Source organism: Macaca fascicularis, chromosome 4 (genome assembly GCF_037993035.2).
Source record: "Macaca fascicularis isolate 582-1 chromosome 4, T2T-MFA8v1.1".
Taxonomy (NCBI): Eukaryota; Metazoa; Chordata; class Mammalia; order Primates; family Cercopithecidae; genus Macaca; species Macaca fascicularis.
The window spans coordinates 87,706,828-87,729,743 of NC_088378.1; the positions used below are offsets into that span (position 1 = coordinate 87,706,828).

Below are 22,916 nucleotides of genomic sequence, written 5' to 3' on the forward strand. Positions count from 1 at the left end.
AAATGTATATACATCTTTACACACACTGAAATGTGTTCATATTGGCTAGGTGCGGTGGCTGACATCTGTAATCCTAGCACTTTGGGAGGCCCAGGCGAGCAGATCACCTGAGGTCAGGAGTTCAAGACCAGCCTGGCCAACATGGTGAAACTCTGTCTCTACTAAAAGTACGAAAATTAGCCGGGTGTGGTGACCCATGCCTCTAATCCCAGCTACGAGGATGGCTGAGGCAGGAGAATGGCTTGAATCCAGGAGGTGGAGGTTGTGGTGAGCTGAGATTGTGCCACTGCACTCTGGCCTGGGCGATAGAGTGAGACCCCCTCAAAAAAAAAAACAAAAAAAAAATAGCTGGGCGTGGTGGCTCACGCCTGTAATTCCAGCACTTTGTGGGGCCGAGGTGGGTGGATTACCTGAAGTCAGGAGTTTGAGACCAGCCTGGCCAACATGGTGAAACCTCATCTCTACTAAAAATACAATAAATTAGCTGGATGTGGTGGTAGGCACCTGTAACCCCAGCTACTTGGGAGGCTGAGGCAGGAGAATTGCTTGAACCTGGGAGGTAGAGGTTGCAGTGAGCCGAGATTGCACCGTTACACTCCAGCCTGGGCAACAAGAATGAAACTCCACCTCAAAAAAATAAAAAATAAACATAAATAAAATGTGTTCATATTGATCTTAATTTTTATGAGTGAAAAATATATAACAATTTTTTTTATTTATAAAAGTTTTATCGTTATATGTTTTCAAATCATTTTTATTTGCTGAACAAACTTTATCACTAACACTATGAAAAAAAATCATACTAGGAATTATTATCCTATTTTTTTTTTTGGAGACAGAATCTTGCTGTGTTGCCTAGGCAGGAGTGCAGTGGCGCAATCTCAGCTCACTGCAACCTCTGCCTCCCTGGTTCAAGGGATTCTAGTGTCTCAGCCTCCCAAGTAGCTGGGATAACAAGCACATACCACCACACTTGGATAATTTTTTGTATTTTTAGTAGAGAAGGGGTTTTGCTATGCTGTCCAGGCTGGTGTCAAACTCCTGGACTCAAGTGATCTGCCCGCCTCAACCTCCGAAAGTGCTGAGATTACAGGCATGGGCCACCACACCCAGCCTATTATCCTACTTTGTATATAAGAAAATTGAGGCTTAAATAGTTCCCATTCACAATTACTACAAAGAGAATAAAATAGCTAGGAATACAACTTACAAGGGATATGAAGGACCTCTTCAAGGAGGACTATAAACCACTGCTCAACGAAATAAAAGAGGACACAAACAAATGGAAGAACATTCCATGCTCATGGATAGGAAGAATCAATATCATGAAAACGGCCATACTGCCCAAGGTAATTTATAGATTCAATGCCATCCCCATCAAGTTACCAATGACTTTCTTCATAGAATTGGAAAAAACTACTTTAAAGTTCATATGGAACCAAAAAAGAGCCCACATTGCCAAGACAATCCTATGCAAAAAGAACAAAGCTGAAGGCATCACGCTACCTGACTTCAAACTATACTACAAGGCTACAGTAACCAAAACAGCATGGTACTGGTACCAAAACAGATATATAGACCAATGGAACAGAACAGAGGCCTCAGAAATAACACCACACATCTACAACCATCTGATCTTTGACAAACCTGACAAAAACAAGAAATGGAGAAAGGATTCCCTATTTAATAAATGGTGCTGGGAAAACTGGGTAGCCATATGTAGAAAGCTGAAACTGGATCCCTTCCTTAACCTTATACAAACATTAATTCAAGATGGATTAAAGACTTAAATGTAAGACCTAAAACCATAAAAACCTGAGAAGAAAACCTAGGCGATACTAAGACATAGGCCTGGGCAAACACTTCATGACTAAAACACCAAAAGCAATGGCAACAAAAGCCAAAATTGACAAATGGGATCTAATTAAACTAAAGAACTTCTGCACAGCAAAATAAACTGTCATCCGAGTAAGCAGGCAACCTACAGAATGGGAGAAAATGTTTGCAATCTACCCATCTGACAAAGCGCTAATATCCAGAATCTACAAAGAACTTAAACAAATTTACAAGAAAAAAACAACCCCATCAAAAAGTGGGCAAAGGATATGAACATCTGTATTTAGACACTTCTCTAAAGTAGACATCTATGCAGCCAACAGACATATGAAAAAATGCTTATCATCAGTGGTCATCAGAGAATGCAAATCAAAACCACAATGAGATACCATCTCACACCAGTCAGAATGGTGATCATTAAAAAGTCAGGAAACAACAGATGCTGGAGAGGATGTGGAGAAATAGGAAAGCTTTTACACTGTTGGTAGGAGTGTAAATTAGTTCAAACATTGTGGAAGACAGTGTGGCGATTCCTCAAGGATCTAGAACTAGAAATACCATTTGACCTAGCAATCCCATTACTCGTTATATACCCAAAGGATTATAAATCATACTACTATAAAGACACGCACACGTATGTTTATTGCAGCACTATTCACAACAGCAAAGACTTGAACCAACCCAAATGTCCATCAATGATAGACTGGATTAAGAAAATGTGGCACATATACACCATGGAATACTATGCAGCTATAAAAAAGGATGAGTTCATGTCCCTTGGATGAAGCTGGAAACCATCATTCTCAGCAAACTATCACAAGGACAGAAAACACATACCGCATGTTCTCACTCACAGGTGGGAATTGAACAATGAGAACACATGAACACAGGGCAGGGAACATCACACACCGGGGCCTTTTGGTGGGTGTTGGGGGAAGGATAGCATTAGGAGAAATACCTAATGTAATGATGAGCTGATCGGTGCAGCAAACCAACATGGCACACGTATACCTACGTAACAAACCTGCACGTTGTGCATATGTACCCTAGAACTTAAAGTATAATAAGAAAAAAAAGAAAGAAAATTGAGGCTTAAATAAGGTAAGTGATTTTCTTAAATATAGATAGCTAATGAGTAACTGCAGTTCAAATATAAAATTTCTTATATTTTGTAGTACCACATTATTGACTGTCATGTATTTTTATGAAACTATAAAAAGAGAAGCATTATTATGAGAATATTCAAAGATACTTTTTCTCTCAACTAAAAAATTAATAGACAAATTATTATTATTATTTTTTAAACAGTCTTGCTCTGTTGCCCAGGCTAGGGTATGATCTCAGCTCACTGTAAACTCCACCTCCCAGGTTCAAGTGATTCTCCTGCCTCAGCCTCTGGAGTAGCTCAGATTACAGGTGTGTACCACTATGCCCAGCTAATTTTTGTATTTTTAGAAGAGACAGGGTTTCACCATAGTGGCCAGGCTGGTCTTGAACTCCTAACTTCAAGTGATCTTTCCATCTCAGATTCCCAAAATGCTGGGATTATAGGATGAGCCACCGTGCCCAGCCTAAAATATTCATTTTTTTCTTAGACATTTTCTGTCTTTTGATTTCAGCAGGTAGCCTGTGGGTAACTTTTTCAGGGTAAGGGTACAAATCTCTGTGCTTCTTCATATTTCTCACTGTATAAGTCTCAAGAAAACATGCCCTTAAATGACAAAGTATGTAATTTGAAAATGAATACACCAAAGATCATAACAAGCAAAACTGACAGTCTGACAGTGCAACAAGAACAAGGATAGCATAAATAAATGCTAAGAAAATATGCAAAAAGTCACTGAAAAGCAGACATAAATGTCAGGCTCTTTTTTTTTTTTTTTTTTTTTTTTTTAAAAGACAGAGTCTTGCTCTGTCACCCAGGCTGGAGTGCAGTGGTGCAATCTCGGTTCACCACAGCCTCCGCCTCCCAGGTTCAAGCGATTCTCCTGCCTCAGCCTCCTGAGTAGCTGAGACTACAGGCACACGTCACCACACCCAGCTAATTTTTGTATTTTTAGTAGAGATGGGGTTTCACTATATTGGCCAGACTGGTCTTGAACTCCTCACCTCAAGTGATCCACCCACCCAGGCCTCATCGAGTGCTGGGATGACAGGCATGAGCCACCGTGCCTGACCAATGTCAGGCAATTTCTGTAATACACTAGCCTAGACATTCTCTCCCTCTGTCATCTCAATGGTTAAAGGTACTCTTAAAAAATCTATTCCTGGCTTCTGAAATACACTCTGACAGAAAGTTCTAGCAGGAAATGGACTTGGCAACTAGCTGACTCAGCAGAGAGCTAATCTAGCCAATCTTCAAAGACTCAATAAACAGGCACACATTCTTTCTCACTAGTTCTTAAACTTCCTCCCAGCAAAACAACCTGCATGGGGGTCTGAGAACCTCCTATACTGCTCTGAAGGCATTACAGAGATTACTAAAATGATTATTGAGCCCAATCTAGAAGTGATTTTATATTACGGCCCAGTGTGGATTCTACATTAGAAATAATGTTTAATAAAAGGTTTAATAAAAGCCATTCTGAATATTTTTTGAGCATTTATAATGGGCATAAATTACCAATGGAGGTAAACACATGCCCTATAGAATCTAACATTTTTTAAAACACATTTAAAATTTTTTAAATTGACATATAATTGTACATGTATAAGATCTAACATTCTCTTGTTCAAAATCTGAAAATCGTATGTATTACCAAAACTCATCTTTAGCACTATGGCTTACCTTCAATCTCATGTTACTATCATTACAATATTCTAACAACTTTTTCCTAAAAAAGTCATGAGGAGTATGAAAATAAATGTGACATTATGTGTTTCTAAATGCTCATCGGTAAGAGACATGTTCTTTAAAAAGGTACATTAATTCAATAGACTACTATGCCACTCTTCAGTACTAATATGGAATGGTTTCCAAAATTAAGTACAAAATAAAACAAGGTGCAGAATATTGTAAGAAGCAGCCAACTGCCAAAACATAATTACTTGTATGTATGGAGACTACATCTAGAATGAAACATAAGAAACCAGTAACACTGGCTGTATCCAGGGAAGGGACATGGGTAGTTGAAAGACAAGAAGTGAAAGGAAGCCTTTCACTGTATATTATCTTTACCTTTTGAATTATGTATATATCCAAGTATTATTTATTCAACAAAGAAAAAAAGCCCTCCTTTTGATATTCCCTATGTTGTACAGCTAACTGATAATTTTCTAAGCTCATTACTTCTTTCCTAGCGTTATAATATCAATATATAATATTTCTTCAAATCAAATCAATACCCATTTAGCAGTAGACGCCTAAGCTGTCTGGCTTCTAAACGCTTTTATTTATCACAGACTTCAAAAAGAACATTAAAATGAAATTGCTGGCAGATTCCAAAACTGTTAGGTGGAAAAAGATTCACATAGCAGATCTCTATAGATCTAAAGGTGCTTTCAAAATAGGCCACAAGAGAAACTTGGTGTTTCAGTTAATATTTTTTCTTGATTAAAAAAAGCCTCATCTTTTAGAGCTAAGGTTTCATGTCATCTTTAAAACTCACATTCCTAATTGACTATCAAGACCCAGTACTTCAATGTATAAATATTAAGATGCACAAATATGTTTTATTAACTCAATAAATGTTACGTGCATATTCTTTATGAAAGGAAAAAGAGAATGAAACTGAAACACATTCACGTTCCTACCTTCAAACATCTCTCATTGGTCAAGAGCGCAACTTGCTTTTCTGAAGTTTGTTTTTCCACATACCTAGAATTTTTACCATTCCATACACAAAAAGAGAAAATTAAAGATTCAACATATTTAAATAGCATATTGGGGATAAGAACTACCAAGATTGGCAGCCACATTTTTTTCATTTCTTCACAAAAATAAATTCAGTATGACATTTATGGTTTAATGGTAATTTTAAACTCCTTAAATCAGCTGGACTTCATAGTCTATAAACATTTAAAAAGGCCATAAATCCCAGGAATAGGAAATGTTATTTCTAAAAAGTAACTCTGGAGAACTTGCAAATTATGTCCCTTTGTAAAAATACTTTTCTTTTTGCCAATTTTCAAATCCAACAAGGATATCCCGCACTTAAAAACAGAATAGGTTACTATTCCTCCCCCAACTTCAGAAAAAACTGGATCTGAGATCTCTTATTTAGTCCCAAATTCTAGTATAATATGTGTTAAATATGTACTTCTCTTTTTACCTCCTAAAAGATGGAAGACGTCGGATGTTTTCACATTGATTATTTGATAAAAAATTTATTCTTCTTTTGGCTTCTGAAAGATTACAGCACAGGACACTTAAGGGCTGGGAATAGAAATGCTCTAACAGAGAAAGCTGAAAGACATGTGAAGATTAAACATTTATTATATTTTGGCACTAAATCTATTGTGCTATGTCTGCTCAATTTTAAGGATTTTTTTTTTTAAAGAGCCAAAGTATTTATGGCACTAATATATTTAATAATGTCACAATAATACTGCAAACAACATAAAAATGGCTATATAACTCTCATATTTTAAGGTTCCAATTTTGGGAAGAAGATCAGAAAATGGTAATCTCTGAAATACAAACTAAGGTAAACTAATATAAATGGATAGATTAACTATCTGCAAAAGCAACACATAATAATTATAAATGTGGTGTGGACCAAACTGAGGTTTAACTTAAGGGTCTAATAGATACCCCGATACTCATAAGAAAATGCCAATCTAAAATCAGTGTAAAAACTGGTCTGTTACAAAAAAAAAAAAATGCTACAATGGTAGGAGTTGTGCCTATGGATTAAAGTGAATAATGAAAATTTACCTTTTCAAATTCATTTTTTTCCCATGGAGGAAAACATGGTGTACTATCTGGTAGATATAAGTATTCTAATAATAGAATGCTGTGGGCTCTATGGTAGAAGGGAAGACAATTTTCCAGATTCTAACATTCAGTTTGCTTAGAATCAACATAATGAACATTTGGATACTCTTGTATACATTTGGATAGTCTTGAGTTTTACACCTAGAAACTGGTATAACTCACAAGACTATGCAAATGTTCATTATATTGATTCTAAGACTTTGCTTGACCAGTTTGGTATTTTCGGGTACCTTGATACTGGTTGCTCCTCATCACAAATTAATAAATTAGCATGTTAGGTTACATATCCATCTTAAGGTATTTGTTTGGGATGAATCAATAATCTTTGGCTTGATCCTTCCTGAGGGAACTGATAATGAATTTCTGAGTTTATAATACTGAGGACAAGATACCCAAGGCTAGAGGAAATCTTCCAAAATAGTCCATTCTCTAAGGCTGTAAGGCAAAGGGCCTGCCTAACTTAGAAACAAGTACAAAATAGAAAGCAACTGTTTATGCCAGGTGCTAAATTACTTTTGCACATATTAACATAATTTTGTTCTTATCTTTTCTAATTAAGTCAAACTGATAATGTTTATCCCAATGTTAACACTACTTCTTAGACATGAGAAAAATAAAAACTAAACAGGCTAAGAGGCTTGCTGCGGAAGAGGAATAGGAGGAAGCCACAGAAGTTACAGTAGAGATACAAACAGGATACGAACCCATTATCACTTAACTATTTTGTTCAAGTGTGTTTTCAATATCTGGGTCAATCAACAAGTTGGTTAATATATCCACCTAATGAAGGGAAAGCTAAAACACACAGAATGACAGTATGTCCTGCTGTACGTCCTACGGAAATCAGGAATTACATAGTCCTAGTTACTCAGGAAACTAAGATGGGAAGATTGCTTGAGCTCAGGAGTTTGAGACCAGCCTGGGCAAGAGAGTGAGACTCTGTCTCAAGTAGAAATCAGGACTTACCAATATTTTCCACTGAGGACTAGGAAAACTGGGAAAATGAGGTCTAAAGATGCTGTCACTTGTCAGTGGTGTGACTTTGGCCAAGCTACTTAACTTAAATCTTAATTTCTTCATGTGCAAAATTGAGGATAATACACGTGAATAAAACCACGTAGGCCAGGCAAGGTGGCTCATGCCTAAAATATCAGCACTTTGGGAGGCCAAGGTGGGTGGATCACCAGAGATCAGGAGTTCAAGACCAGCCTGGCCAACATGGTGAAACTCCATCTCTACCAAAAATACAAAATTAGCCGGGCATTGTGATGCACACCTGTAAGTAATCTCAGCTACTTAGGAGGCTGAGGCAGGAGAATCACTTGAAATCAGGAGGCAGAGGTTGCAGTGAGCTCAGATTATGCCACTGCACTCCAGCCTGGGTGACAGAGCGAAATTCCACCTCAGAAAGAAACAAAAACAAAAAAAAACATGTAAATAGTTTAGTAAAGTGTCACGCATAAAGGAGGTGCTTAATAAATTATCAGGAAACCATAAAATCATCTAATCTGATTGCCTTATTTTACAAATGAGAAAACTGAGACCCAGAGAGATTAATAACTTGGTTAAAGTCCTTTACTTTCTGTCTCAAGGTATTTAGAGTACAGTTTCTATTTCCTGAATCTCTTTTTCCCTTGGCTTCAGTGGTACTCTACTTTCTATTGGTTCTCCTTGTTTTTAGTCTCCTTTCTACTGCTCACTTTTACAGGTCGGTTTGTCTTTCCTTACTCCCTCGAGGTGACATTTCATCCTCATAACATGACTTTAACTGCCACCTTTTAAGGATAAGTCCTAAATATCTATTTCCAGTCCAAACCTTTCTCCTAGAGCACAAAATCTTTATATCTAACACACCCCTAAATTAACCATATACAAAAAGAAACTCATCCTTTTCTCACAACAACCTTGCTCTTTGCTATGTATTAACATGTACAGTTAATAAACGGTACTAACCTCCAATCTGCCAAGCTAGAGTATGTGTCATCTTGTTCCTCTCTTAAATATCCTTTCAGCTTCAAGTCAAGTAAGAAAAAACAAAACAAAAAAACATCCTATCACCTACTTAGTCACCAGGTTTTTTGATTCGATCTCATCCTCAAATTTGTTTCCTCCTTTCTAGTTCCACTACCATTACCTTAGTTTATTTAAGTCCTTGTCATGTCCTGTCTAGATTACTGCAATAGCATTCTAACAGATCTCTCTTCCTCTACTGTTGCTTTTGCCTGAAATTCTGACCTGGCTAGCTCCTATTTCTTAGGAATATACTTCTGTTCTCCTATGGAACCCCAAGGCATGTTTCTTTCATAGCATTGACTACTCAGACTTGTGGGTTTACTCTTTTGCCTCCATGATTAAACAAAGAACAATTTTAAGGCAGAGATTTCTTTTTTGATCTGTATCTTCAGGGTTCAGCATAGTGCTTGGTTGACAATATTTATGAGTAAATGAATGAAATGAAATGAAAGAAATAATTAGGAAGTTTTATCTTAATATCATTTAATTCTACACATTGCTAAGGTAAATAATGCTTTATTCCTTTAAAATACGCTTTAAAAAGTCAAAGTTGGGAGGAAAAGATACATATTAGCCAAAGAAAACACTGCAATCTTTTTTTGAAGCAAGAAAACATGATAATTTATCATCTTCAAGGCACTACACAAAGATGAAGTATTATCAAATTGAACTTTTGCACCAAAGGTTACTAATATATATAGGTTTTTAAAATCAGAATTTTTTTTTATAGAGACAGGTCTCTTGCTCTGTCGCCCAGGCTAGAGTGCAGTGGCACAATTACGGCTCACTGCAGCCTTGACTTCCCAGGCTCATGTGATTCTCCCACCTCACCCTCCCAAGGACCTGGGACTCTGTAAATAAGCCACCACGCCTGGCTTATTTTTAAATTTTTAGTAGAGATGAGGCTGCATTATGTTGTTCAGGCTGGTCTCAAACTCCTAAGCTCAAGTGATCCTGCCACTTTGACTTCTTAAAATGCTGGGATTACAGGCATGAGCCACTGTGCCTGGCATAATATATAGGTTTTAATGCACTAGACAACTGGCATGTGTTCACAATGACTACACTTATGTAGCTGCCAAGAAAAGGAAATAATACTAACTTTTAAACAACTGGAGAATGGGGATCTGTTTAGGTTACAGCATATATCATGAAGCTAAATTCCTGAATCAGCTTCGGGCAATTCATGAAACTAGTGAAAATGCATTCCCAGTGTATCAGAATACAAATTACAGAGACACACACACACACACACATGCATGGTCCAGGAACTAAAAATGTTTTTTATATCTTTAAAGGATTATTAAAGAAGAAGAAACAGAAGCAGCAATAGCAGTGACTACATGTAGCATGCAAAGCTAAAACTGGGCTGGGCGTGGTGGCTCGTGCCTGTAATCCCAGCACTCTGGGAGCCGAAGTGGGTGGATCACCTGAGGTCAGGAGTTCGAGACCAGTCTGGCCAACATGGTGAATCCCCATTTTTATTAAAAACACAAAAATTAGCCAGGCGTGGTGGCACGCACCTGTAATCCCAGCTACATGGGAGGCTGAGGCAGAAGTGCTTGAACCTGGGAGGCAAAGGTTGCAGTGAGCTAAGATCATGCCACTGCATTCCCGCCTGGGCAACTAAGTGAGACTCCATCTCAGGAAAAAAAAAAAAAAAAAAAAAGCTAAAAATGTTTAATATCTGGCCCTTTACAGAAGTTTGCTGACCCCTTATATATAGCATTTCCTTGGTAGAAAAAGTCCATAAGCTTTCATGAGAGTCTCAGAAACAAACCAGAAAAATCCCCTTGTCCCTACCCCCAAAATGGTTAAGAATTGCTGGAATAGAAGTCTTTTCCCATTATTGATATCCTAATGAATGTATTCTCTACATTTTGCTTCAAGCTAACAAAGGAATGGTAGACCCTAGAATAAAATAACTGGAATTTACTTACTTTAGACTTTGAAATTTAAAATGTCTATCACACTAGACAGCCTGTAATACTGTGCAAATTATTTAGAATCAGTTTGAGAATTTTCAAACCCATTACTGTGTTCTTACCTGAAGTCCTTTTATAAAGTTTTGAATTGAGAAATCATGATACAAAAAGATGTTGGTGAGAACCTGTAATACTTTTTCATTTATTTTAAAGGGAAACTGAGTTGTAAGAAGTAGCTGAAAGAGATTAAAAGGGAGGGAGACACACTCCTTGTTAGTCTTTACTCTTCATAAATATTAAGTATTAATAATGAGGCAAAGAACGATACTATGACACAGGTAACTACGAAAGATGTGATAGTAGCTGGTTTTTTTAAGCTCAAATGTCAACAAAAATTTTAAGTTAATTTATACAACAGTAGCAAAAAGAAGCTACTTATACTATATCTTCAGAACCAAAGATCTATACCATCTTCCATCAAATTCCTAATTTAAAAAATGCCACCTATTAACTATATGATCCTTTTTTTTTTCCCCACCAGAAACTACTGAAGAAGCTGCAGCCTTTGGCAATTCTTATTACCAGATGAGATTTTTTTCAATCCTACCAATTCAAATTAAGGAGTAACGTATTATGTATTGTTGAATGAGAAACACAAAATTAACACAAACGTCTATTACAAAAGTATAGAATAGCTGAATTTGTATTATTCGGCTAATTTTCAATAGTCTATAGTAATGTTTTACATCTGAAAATGAAAAGCCACAGAAGGCTTCTTAAACAGAAGCATAGTTGTAAAAGGCCAATTGAATTTGACTATAACCAAGTTGTTTTTTTTTTTTTTTTTTTTTTTTTGTAGAGGAAAGGTCTTGCTCTTTTGCCCAGGCTGGAGTGCAGTGGTGGCATCATAGCTCACTGTAACCTTGAACTTCTAGGCTCAAGTGATCCTCGCACCTCAGCCTACCAAGTAGCAGGGATTATAGGTGCTTGCCACCCTTTCCAGCCTAGCCAAGCAAATTTAAAAATTGTAGTTTGAAAAAAATTCTCCTTAAAGTGTCTATAGATCACCTTTATGGAAAAAACCAAAAAAACAAAATCCATGTATAAGTGGCTAGTGGGCAGGCTGTTATTAGTTTACCTTAAATAAGCAGCATAAAGCACATCTTAAAGGAGGTGAGTCCAGAAGAAATTTGGGGAAGGTCAATGATATGGTTTGGCTGTGTCCACAACCAAATCTCATCTTGAATTCCCAAGTGCTGTGGGAGGGACCTGGTGGGAGGTAACTGAATCATGGGGAAAAGTCCTTTCCATGCCATTCTCATGACAGTGAATAAGTCTTACAAAATCTGATGGTTTTATAAAGAGGAGTTCCCCTGCACAAGCTCTCTCTCTTTGCCTGCTGCCATCCATGTACGATGTGACTTGCTCCTCCTTGCCTTCCACCATGATTGTGAGGTCTCCCCAGCCAAGTGGAACTATGAGTCCATTAAACCTCTTTCTTTTGTAAATTGCCCAGTCTCAGGTGTATCTTTATCAGCAGCGTGAGAACAGACTAATACAGTCAATATTAAAGAATCATACTTGCATTTATGTAGAAACACAGTTAATTAACTTTAGTTGCTAAGGTCTAGGAAAATGTTTGTATTTATTTGTTGTCATGAGCAGCATGACAAATCAGTTAGGAAACAGTCCATTAAAAATTTCAAATCATTTTATACAAAATGTAAGAGTCAGGCTGGGTGTGGTGGCTCATGCCTGTAATCCCAGCACTTTGGGAGGCCAAGGTGGGTAGATCACTTGAGGTCAGGAGTTCCAGACCAGCCTGGCCAATATGGTACCCTGTGTCTACTAAAAATACAAATTAGCCAGGCGTGGTGGCGCACCACATGTTGTCCCAGCTACTCAGGATGCTGAGGCAGGAGAATCACTTGAACCTGGGAGGCGGAGGTTGCAGTGAGCCAAGCTCGCACCACCACACTCCAGCCTAGGTGACAGAGCTAGGTGCCTTCTCAAAAAAATAAAAATTAGAAAAACTAAAATGTAAGAATCAAAATATATTGTTACTAGGAAGTCTACAAATTCTGTAAAAATTTACATTATAAACCTATAATTTTTTACTGAGTAAAGATAAAAAGATAAGTACAAAAGAGGTAATATACAAAATCACTGTAAAACTATAAAACACTACAAAAATTATTAAGTAAAAATATTAAAGTATGTGAAAGAATATGTTCAATATAGTACTCAGAGTTGTAGGGGCTTATCATTAAGAGTTATCTTAACAAGCTATTATTGGCAGTTTTCTTTTCATCCTATTTCACTGGTAAAACTTATTCTTTTTACCTTATCGAGTACCGTAGTCAGGTGCTCCTTACAAGACAAAGATTGGAACAGTTCTATGCACAATAGAGATGATACTGCATGAGGAAGCAATCGGTGGATGATAATAGGAGATGTGGCAATTCCAAAAATGAGTATTAGTGGAAATTCATGGAGATGATGACTAGTTTTGAAAGAAAGACACGAAAGTGAAATTTATTTAGCAAATGTATTTCAATACATCATATTTCAAGATAAGACAAACTTTATTTTAATGCTTACTTTATAAGACACTATTAAGGATTATCACTGCAAACACTAAAATTTTCTAAGTCTTTCACTTTCTTCTTTTAAACAGAAAAATAATTACTTTCCAGACAGTCTAGCTCTGAATTCAATCTCTTAATAAATCCTCTCATTTTATAAATAAGAACAGAGTGGTCCAGAAAGTTTTCCCGAAGATTATACAATCTTTTTTCTTTTTTTTTTTTTGAGATGGAGTCCCGCTCTGTCACCCAGACTGGAGTGCAGTGGTGCAATCTCGGCTCACTACAACCTCCGCCTCCTGGGTTCAAGCAATTCTCCGGCCTCAGCCACCCGAGTAGCTGGGACTACAGGCGCGTGCCACCATGCCTGGCTAATTTTTTAATTTTAGTGGAGATGGGGTTTCACCATATTGGTCAGGCTGGTCTCAAACTCCTGACCTCATGTGATCCACCCACTTCTGCCTCCCAAAGCACTGGGATTACAGGCGTGAGCCACGGTGCCTGGGCTGAAGATTATACAATCTTAAGTGTTAGAAGAGGTGTTAGATACCATTCAATTTAATCTCTCATTCAAAGTCTGAGCTCTATCTATAGTCTTCCTCACTTTTGATGGCTAAGGTAGTCATTAAGTCTAAGCTCCAAAAAAGCAGAGCTTTTCTGTCACTATTTTGTACTGTGTACTTTCCCAGCATGCTAAGCAGTTCAGTGTTAGCATTAAGAAAAGTCCTAGGATCTGGGCTGGGTGCGATGGTTCATGCCTGTAATCCCAGCATTTTGGGAGACTGAGGCAGGCAGATCTCTTGAGGCCAGGAGTTTGAGACCAGCCTGGGCAACACGGCAAAACCCCATCTCTACAAAAAATACAAAAATTAGCCGGGCATGGCGGCATGTGCCTGTAGTCCTAGCTACTTGGGGAGCTAAGAAGGGAGGACTGTATGAGTCCAGGAGGTGGAGGTTGCACTGAGCTGACATCATGTCACTGCACTCTAGCCTGGGTGACAGAGCCAGACCATCTCAAAAAAAAAAAAAAAAAAAAGGAACTCCTAGGATCTAGAACTCTTAGAATCAATGAGGGAAAAAAGATCCTATCAAAGTAGGAATTTAAAGTACATTAGTAAATTAGCCGGGTGTGGTGGCTCATGTCTGTAATCCTAGCACTTTGGGAGGCCAAAGAAGGTGGATCACCTGAGGTCAGGAGTTTGAGACCAGCCTGGCTAACATGGTGAAACGCTGTCTCTACTAAAAATACAAAAATTAGCTAGGCAGGGCAGCGGGCACCTGTAATCCCAGCTACTCAGGAGGCTGAAGCATGAGAATTGCTTGAACCCGGGAGGCAGAGGTGGCAGGGAGTCGAGAACCCGCCACTGCCCTCCAGCCTGGGGGATAGAGTGAGACTCCGTCTCCAAAATAAAATAAAAATAAAATAAAGTATACTAGTAAATTATTCAACAAAATATATAGCTTTAGTCAAATGTAGCTATAACTATTAAAGCAAGTTGACATATAGAAGAGGCCAAAATAAATTCCACCCTAAAAAATACACCACAGAAAATGCGTGTCACTGGATTTTAAAATTAGGGTTCAATTTCAATTCTGAGTCTCACATGATTGTTTTGAAGATGCAATGCAATCATGAAAATAGTTTCTCACTAGAAATATTACATAAATGTAAGATCATGTTATTTAGAAGACACTTTTGCTTAGTAAAACTGTATGTAACTCACAGCATCTAAGGATGGATGGGTATCAGAAAATAAGACCTAATAAACCTCGCAACTTGGCCAGGCACGGTGGCTCACTCCTGTAATCCCAGCACTTTGGGAGGCTGAGGCAGGCAGATCACCTGAGGTCAGGAGTACGAGACCAGCCTCGCCAACATGGTGAAAGTCTGTTTCTACTAAAAATACAAAAATTAGCCAGGTGTGGTGGTGGGTACCTGTAATCCCAGCTACTCAGAAGGCTGAGGCAGGAGAATCACTTGAACCCAGGAGGTGGAGGCTGCAGTGAGCCGAGATCGTACCACTGCACTCCAGCCTGGGTGACAGAGCGAAACTCCATCTCAAAAAAAAGAAAAAAACAAAAACAAAAACCTCAACTGGACTAGTTTACCTACTTAATGGGTGAGTAACAGACAGTCAATCTTGGTGAGATAAACCATATTTAACACTGTCTTACCATGTCTTTTTAAAACTGGCTAAATGTGCCTTTGATTCTCATTCTTGGCTCAAAAAGCAAATGGAAAATCTGATAGGAGGTCTTTGAATATTCAATTATAAAGAATTTGAATACTTTGATTTTTATCTAGTTGGTATTAAAATGAAGATTATACTTTTCAAGTTAAAAGTAATATTTTCTTAAAAAGGGAATTTTTCATAAAAGCAGGCGATATACCATCTACCTGCTGATGATTATGAAGTCTTGTAGTACTTTTGTAGCAAAGCTTTCCATATCCTTCAAGATAACCACAACAGGAGGAGACAGCCATTGACTAGAAGTAGTCCTCTTTTTGCTTGGCATTTTTGGGTCTGTCTTCTTTTAAACCATTGCAGAAAGAAAGAGTTAAAGGTAAGCCTTACCACCCAAACAATGTTATAATGCCACATGTTGACATATCTCTCTTTAAATTTCACAGTAACACTGTTTTTTTTCCTACCACATGATAAATAGAAACTCAGGTTACTAGAATCTTTCTGTGTCTGACATGGGAATAATAACCAAGAAGAAAAAGGTTCAGTAAAACTCTATAATTCATATGAAATATTTATATTTTCTGCTAAGGAAATGACAGAAAAAAACATGGAAGAAGAGAAAATTTTCTACAAAATTGATTTTTCGATTGGTAGAAAGTTATATTCTGCTTTGCTTTACAGTGAGAACTAGTATTTTTAATGAAAAAAACATAATGAATAGTAGTACTTGCTACTTTGCCACCGTGAAATTTCAAGCCTGAAATGGATACTAGGTATCATCTGGTCCAATCTCAATTTTTAAAAAGATATCTGACACAAACTGAAAGTAGCATTTGATTTCTGGAAAGTCCAAAATTGTGGAGCAAATAAGGTATTCTGGTTAAGTATTAGACATAGTTGAGTCCCTATATAAGGCAAAATGAAACTTCACTTATGATGATTTCAGCAAAAATGTTGATTGGAAAATGTAACCACAGTATTTTTTTTTCCTATACTGTCTGGGTACATAGCACCATAACCTAAGACTATGGTTTTAGGACGCAGTTACCTAGTGTTAACCTAGGTTATTCTTTTTCACCAGACTGTCATGGTAGAATGGAACTTCTTTTTATTTATCTGTTTGTTGAACATACTTTACTTAAAGAGCGCTGATTCCCTAAGAACTCTAAACATAAAACAAATTAGATTTTAGAAAATCCATGATTACTCTTCATTGAACTAAGTTGACAGTGGATACTAGCAGCATGGTTCTATCGGATAAAGCAAACACTGAGGAACCCAAGAGATAATATATTAAAGTTATAGTTATTGTCACAGAGATGGAACCTGCAACAGAGGCAATTCCTGATGCTCTGTTTTTGTCATTAGAGGACATTCTCCCACAAATATGTCCTTGTAAAAACCTAAGCACTTACCAGGAATTAGGCTACATACTAGTAAAAAAGATTTTAAAATTTGAGTAGCATTAGAAAAATAGCTACTTTTAAATTAATACCTAGTGCTGCAGAAGCATATCCTTGTTAGATCAAAACAGGACTATGTCTAATATTATTCCAAGCCACATCAATCATATGTCAGTTTCCTTGGGGGAGAAAATCGTCAGTTTATATCTACCTGTGTGACAGTCATATACCAACTGGAAAGTGAATCCATTGAATAATGTGTTTTTCTTTGGGTGACCTGAACACTTTCCTCCTCTTTGGATTTTATATCTACACAGCAGTCCATCAACTGTGAGACCAACTTTTGCAAAAAATGTTTCATATCTGTGGAATATAAAAAGTAAGAAAGCTTATCTCTGCCTCTTCCATAAATAAAACCAAAGCTCTTGAAACTTCTTGATCAGTATATTACTCTTTTTTGGTAGAATGTGTTTTTTTATACTTACCATCAATATAGCTAATATAACATTTAACATTAACTATTGATGCTCATTAGTACCTGCATTAATTCAGACTAAGACTAGACCAAAGCTTATGCATATTATAATTTTTTTTTTTTTTTTTTTGAGATGTAGTCTCACTCTGTCGCCTAGGCTGGAGTACAGTGGCGGGATCTCGGTTCACTGCAACCTCCACCTCCCAGGTTCAAGCGATTCTCCTGCCTCAAGCCTCCCCACTAGCTGAGATTACAGGCACATGCCACCATGCCCAGCTAATTTTTGTATTTTTTAGTAGAGACAGGGTTTCACCATGTTGGCCAGGCTGATCTCGAACTCCTCACCTCATGATCTGCCTGCCTCGGCCTCCCAAAGTGCTGGGATTACAGGCATGAACCACCACTCCTGGCCACTTATGTATATTATCTATAATAAAAAGGTCACATAAACAAATGTGTAGACAAGCAAACTATAAATTTTAGGAATATGTATTTAAATAACACAGAAAAATAAAGTTTTCAAGGTCCCTAAGAAAAATCAAGTGTCATATGAATTATTTTACTGATTATAAATCTTTCATATAGCCATTTTTAAAGATGCCCTTAAGGACTTTTACTTAATTTCAATCAGTTTATAAATATGAAAGCAATATAAGCACATAAATCTCTTTTATCAATCTAAATCCAAACAAATTTTACTACATTATGGCCAGGCATGGTGACTCAAGATGTAATCCCAGCACTGTGGGAAGCCGAGGCAGGACTGCTTGAGCCCAGGAGTTCCAGACCAGTCTGGACAACATAGCAAGACCCAATCTCTATAAACAACAACCCCACAATGTAGCTGAGCATAATGGCATGCACCTGTAGTCCTAGGTACCAGGGAAGCTGAGGTGGGAGAATTGCTTGAGGCCAGGAGTTCAGGGCTGCACTGAGCTATGATCATGCTACTGTAGTACAGCCTAGGCAACACAGTGACACCCTGTCTCCAAAAAAAAAAAAAAAAAAGGAGTGTGAACACTCTTTATGATTTCATGGGTTCACATGCTCAGGATTAGCTCTGTCAATGGACTATTTTTTACCATGGTGGCTTTTCAAAGCGGGACAGTAAGATGATTTATGGCTGAAACATGAGCCCACATGTCTACTCTCTTTTGAGATGAACAAGAGCTCCTCATTCCCCAATTCTCAGCTTTCCGCCCTAAGTCTTTCTACTTATTAAACGTTTCACTGGGTTAAAGAACGCATCTCGCAAAATGCCTGGACTGCTACCGGCAGTTAAGCTGATAGGGCAGAAATGAGTCCAGAATAAAGACAGCAAAAGGAGGCAGAGTTCTATAATAGTCACAATTACTCTGAGAGGCCCCAAGCCTAACCCTGCCCAAAACATAGCACTGTGCTCTTTCCACCAATAAAAAGGAATAAAGAAAGCCTGAAAAAGAGAGAAAAGGATGAAACAAGTCTGTAGCATCTCACCAAGGTTATTATGGCATTTATATTTTACCTGGACAATCTTTAGCTTGCAATGAGACTACATATGGTGTGACATTATTCTGAAGGGCCTCTGTTAGACTTCTGAATGTTAAATCATGATCTGTGACATTCACACCTATGAGATAATACATCAATATTATATCACCATTTTTATTAATAATAATTTAATGACAAAAGCTATTGAACATATCAAGCACTCACAAGTAAAAACATTTAAAAAAATGATTAATGACAGAAACCAAGAAAATATACTATATAAATGAGATATCCATTAACAATAGCTATCCAAAGGCATGCATTATATTTGTCAGGGAAGATATTTTGCACAATTCCTCTTTCAAACAAATTACTGGGAGGTGCACTTGAAAACTTTTTTTTTTTTGAGAATCTTGCTCTGTCGTCCAGGCTGGAATGCAGCAGCTCAATCTCGGCTAACGGCATCCTTCGTCTCCCAAGTTCAGGTGATTCTCCTGCCTCAGCCTCCTAAGTAGCTGGAATTACAGGTATGTGCCACCACACCAGCTAATTTTTGTAGTTTAGTAGAGACAGGGTTTCACCATGTTGGCCAGGCTGGTCTCAAACTCCTGACCTCAAGTGATCCACCCGCCTCAGCCTCCCAACATGCTGGGATCACAGCCGTGAGCCACCGTGCCCAGCCAACCCTTGAAAACATCTTAGAAGTAATTTCATTGCTTTGTCAAATTCATAACAAGCTCTTTAAGGAAATTAAAACTAGCCAGGTGCAGTAACTCACGCCCATAATCCCAGCACTCTGGGAAGATCACTTGAAGCCAGGAGTTCAAGACGGGCCTGGCAAACGTGGTGAGACCCTATCTCTATAAAAGTTTCAAAAAAGTAAAACTATGGGTTCTATTGCTATTTATGGAATCCCTGGTTTTCATTTCTGCAAAGCAGAGTTTCAGGGCACCGCATACAGTTATCAAATTTTTGAGTGAAAAATTTCCCACTACTTTGGAAAAAAAATTCTGTTAACTGGTATCTTCCCTAACATAACCATCTGTGATTTCTAGAAAGTCATTTGGTGCTTAGGCAGATAGCAGCAGCAGTCACTTTCAAACTGCTTAAGAGTTACAGTTGCAAAACTTTCATTGCTTGTAAGAAAAAGAAAAATTTCAGAATCATCCATGCCAGCAATAATAAACCATTTTTTTTTCTAGAGGAGCCAAAGAATAAAAATATTAGCAGACTATTTTTTAAATGGATATTGAAAATAGAAAATATCAAAACTATTCCTAGCATGCATTATGGTCTATGATTATAATAATGCATCCCTGAACAAATTTAGAAGTTCAGTAAAACACTGGTTTATCTTGTCTTTCACTGACTGGCTATAAGCTATTTATTACTAACCTTATATTCGTTATATTTATATTATAAAACAATGAACTTGTCTATCACAAACAAGATAATCAACAATGTGTTTAACTAGAAAAATGTTCTCCTCAGACCATGCTTTTAAAACATTCTTTCCATTAGCTTGGTACAAGTGGGCCATCATTGGGCCTCAGTTTTTCATCAAATGGGAGAGTTTTTAGATGTTGCATTGTAAAGCTGGTCCACAGTATCATAAAAATAATTCCCTTGAGTCTTATGAGTGTGGTCCTAGGACTAGCAATATGGGCATCAGCTGGTATCCTGTCAGAAATGTAAAATTTCAGGCCTCACCCCAGACCCATTAACCAAAATCTACATTTTAATATGATCCCTGGAGGTTATTTGTGGGTACATTAAAGTTGAGAATTAATTCCTTATCTCAGAGCTAACTAGCATAACAAATCTTGAATAAATTGAAGCAGAAATTAAGAGCATGTTTGGAATCCAAATAAATTCAACTTTGTTTTCAAAGGGAATGAAGAAAACTTGCTAACATTACAAAGAAATTTTTTCCATTGTGCTGGAATCCAAATGTTTGGTAAAGATGAGATATTAATGATGGCTATTTAAGTACTTAATTTACAACCTGCAACTTGAAAGCAATTTATGTGCAATTCATCCAAACACCTCCTTGTAGGTAATTAATATGAATATAATGAAAAAATCTAAGATTGAAAAACTATGCACAGGAAAATAAAATTAAGGTCACAGAGTAATTCCATTGAAGATATGATTTTAAAAAGTCTGAAAACCAAATCTACTAACACTGGTAGTTTCTTTATTACCAAATCTCATATACTCTTGTATCTATAAAGAAAGAGTAAAACAAATGTATTTTCCCTTCTGACCAAAAGTTGAGGAGAACATTAGCTAGATAAATTCCTTTTAATTTACAAACATATGACCATCTGTAAAGATATAAGGAATTTTTATTGGTTTTTGAAAATACGTAAAATAAACTATAGTTGGTTTAATTGTACAAATAAAAGAGACAAAACAGGCTCATCAAAACAGGTCCTTCCACTACTCTCAACAATAAAAAAAAAAAATTAAAAACACATAAAATACACAGAGATGCATGCATGAACAAACATACGCATATATACCAAGAACAAGAGCAGCAGTTGGAATTTCTCTGAGTTTTATTTGACCAGCCAAGTCTCTTGAATTCTTCTGGAATGCAGAATGAGATTTTTGCAGAAATTCAATTAGACTGTCAAACAAGTTTTTATTTAATTCCTCTTGTAGTCGCTACAAAGAACATACAAAAACTTATTAGAAATAATAATCTGATGTCTTTCCTGGTTTTGGAAAGAAAATTGTCATGGATTCAATGATGCAAAATGAGCAAAAGATGAACCTAATTAAAAAATGTTTTTTCCTTAAATCTCCAGTAATTAGTGCTTTGGGTTCCCCCATTAAAAATTCCCTCTCAAGCCTGGTCAACATAGTGAAACCTCACTTTTACAGATAAAAAGACAAATTAGCTGGGTGTAATGGTGCACGTCTGTGGTCCCAGCTGCTTGGGAAGCTGAGGTGAGAGGGTCACTTGAGCCTGGAAGGTCAAGGCTACAGTAAGCTATGATCATGCCACTGCACTCCAGCCTGGGTGACAGAGCAAGACCTTGTCTCAAAAAAATATATATATATTTACATATATTCATATATTATATATACTATTACATAATATATATATGCTATATATTTATATATTTTATATATATGACTTAATGTCTCATATATATGACATTAAAAGGTTTGGATTTCATCCTATGGGGAGTACCACTGAAGGGATGTGAAGTAAAGACATAATTGGATCAGGGTTAAGAAGGGTTAATCTGACAACAGGGTCGGAGAGGTTGCCTGGAATTGGGCTGCATTTGCCTTGAAGAGGGTCTTTTCTAATTTGGCCAATGGTGTCAGGGATGCCAGTTAGGAGGGTATTATGATGATCCAGATTAAGAAATGAAGAGAACCTAAACTGGAAACCACAAACTCAAATACCTTGAAGGATCACATGGAATACAAGAATGAGCAAAGCCACTGGGTGTAAATCAGTAAGGACTGGTAGATGGCAGTAATAAACTGGAGAGTACATAACCTTCCCAAAGGCAATTAAAACCAAAACTATGACACTGTGTTGACAAAAAAAAAAAATAAGCTATCAGCCTGAAATGCTGGCCCTAGAGCTACCAATTTGCTATAGTGAAGAAATTTTTTCAGAGCTGGAATATAAAGATGAGAAAGTGAAGGAGTTTAGAAACAGCTTGATTTCACAGTTGTATACCTGAACGGATAATTTAAGAGCATCACCATTTGAAAGCTCCTTGCCTTAACAGCTATCATAAACATCTGTTCCACTCACAAGAAATAGGATTTTTTGTTTTTGTTTTTGAGACAAGGTCTCTCTCTGTTGCCCAGGCTGGAGTGCAGTGGTACTATGTCCACTCACTACAACCTCCACCTCCCAGGCTTAAGTGATCCTCCCAACTTAGGCTCCTGGGTAGTGGAATTACAAGTGCACACTACCATGCCCAGCTAGTTTTTGCAGATTTTGTAGAGACAGGGTTTCACCAACTTGCCCAGGCTGGATTATGGTTGTTTTTTTAAGGATACACAGGTTATGCTTGACCAATACTTCCTATATTTCATCAATACTCTTGTA

The 22,916-nt window shown here is 37.2% G+C and overlaps 1 protein-coding gene across 12 annotated transcripts in view; it reads right to left on the reverse strand.

Moving 5' to 3' along the window:
- The window catches only part of ORC3 (origin recognition complex subunit 3), a 72,273-nt gene that overhangs the window by 38,014 nt on the left and 11,343 nt on the right, over window positions 1-22,916 (reverse strand). For 7 of the 12 annotated variants that reach the window (XR_012433622.1, XM_005552396.3, XM_074037497.1 and 4 more), the window contains 8 exons: window positions 21,358-21,502; window positions 18,867-18,971; window positions 17,099-17,250; window positions 15,694-15,827; window positions 13,054-13,213; window positions 10,833-10,946; window positions 6,108-6,241; window positions 5,590-5,653 (listed from right to left, as the gene is read on the reverse strand). Coding sequence is in view for 11 of the 12 variants with exons in the window: in XM_005552396.3 (XP_005552453.2) it covers window positions 5,590-5,653; window positions 6,108-6,241; window positions 10,833-10,946; window positions 13,054-13,213; window positions 15,694-15,827; window positions 17,099-17,250; window positions 18,867-18,971; window positions 21,358-21,502 (1,008 nt within the window). In the remaining variant the exon portion in view is untranslated. Of the gene's footprint in view, window positions 1-5,589; window positions 5,654-6,107; window positions 6,242-7,738; window positions 8,175-8,725; window positions 8,785-10,832; window positions 10,947-13,053; window positions 13,214-15,693; window positions 15,828-17,098; window positions 17,251-18,866; window positions 18,972-21,357; window positions 21,503-22,916 lie in introns of those variants that run through there. The other 5 variants (XM_074037496.1, XM_074037498.1, XM_045391216.1 and 2 more) reach the window with 3 other exon arrangements.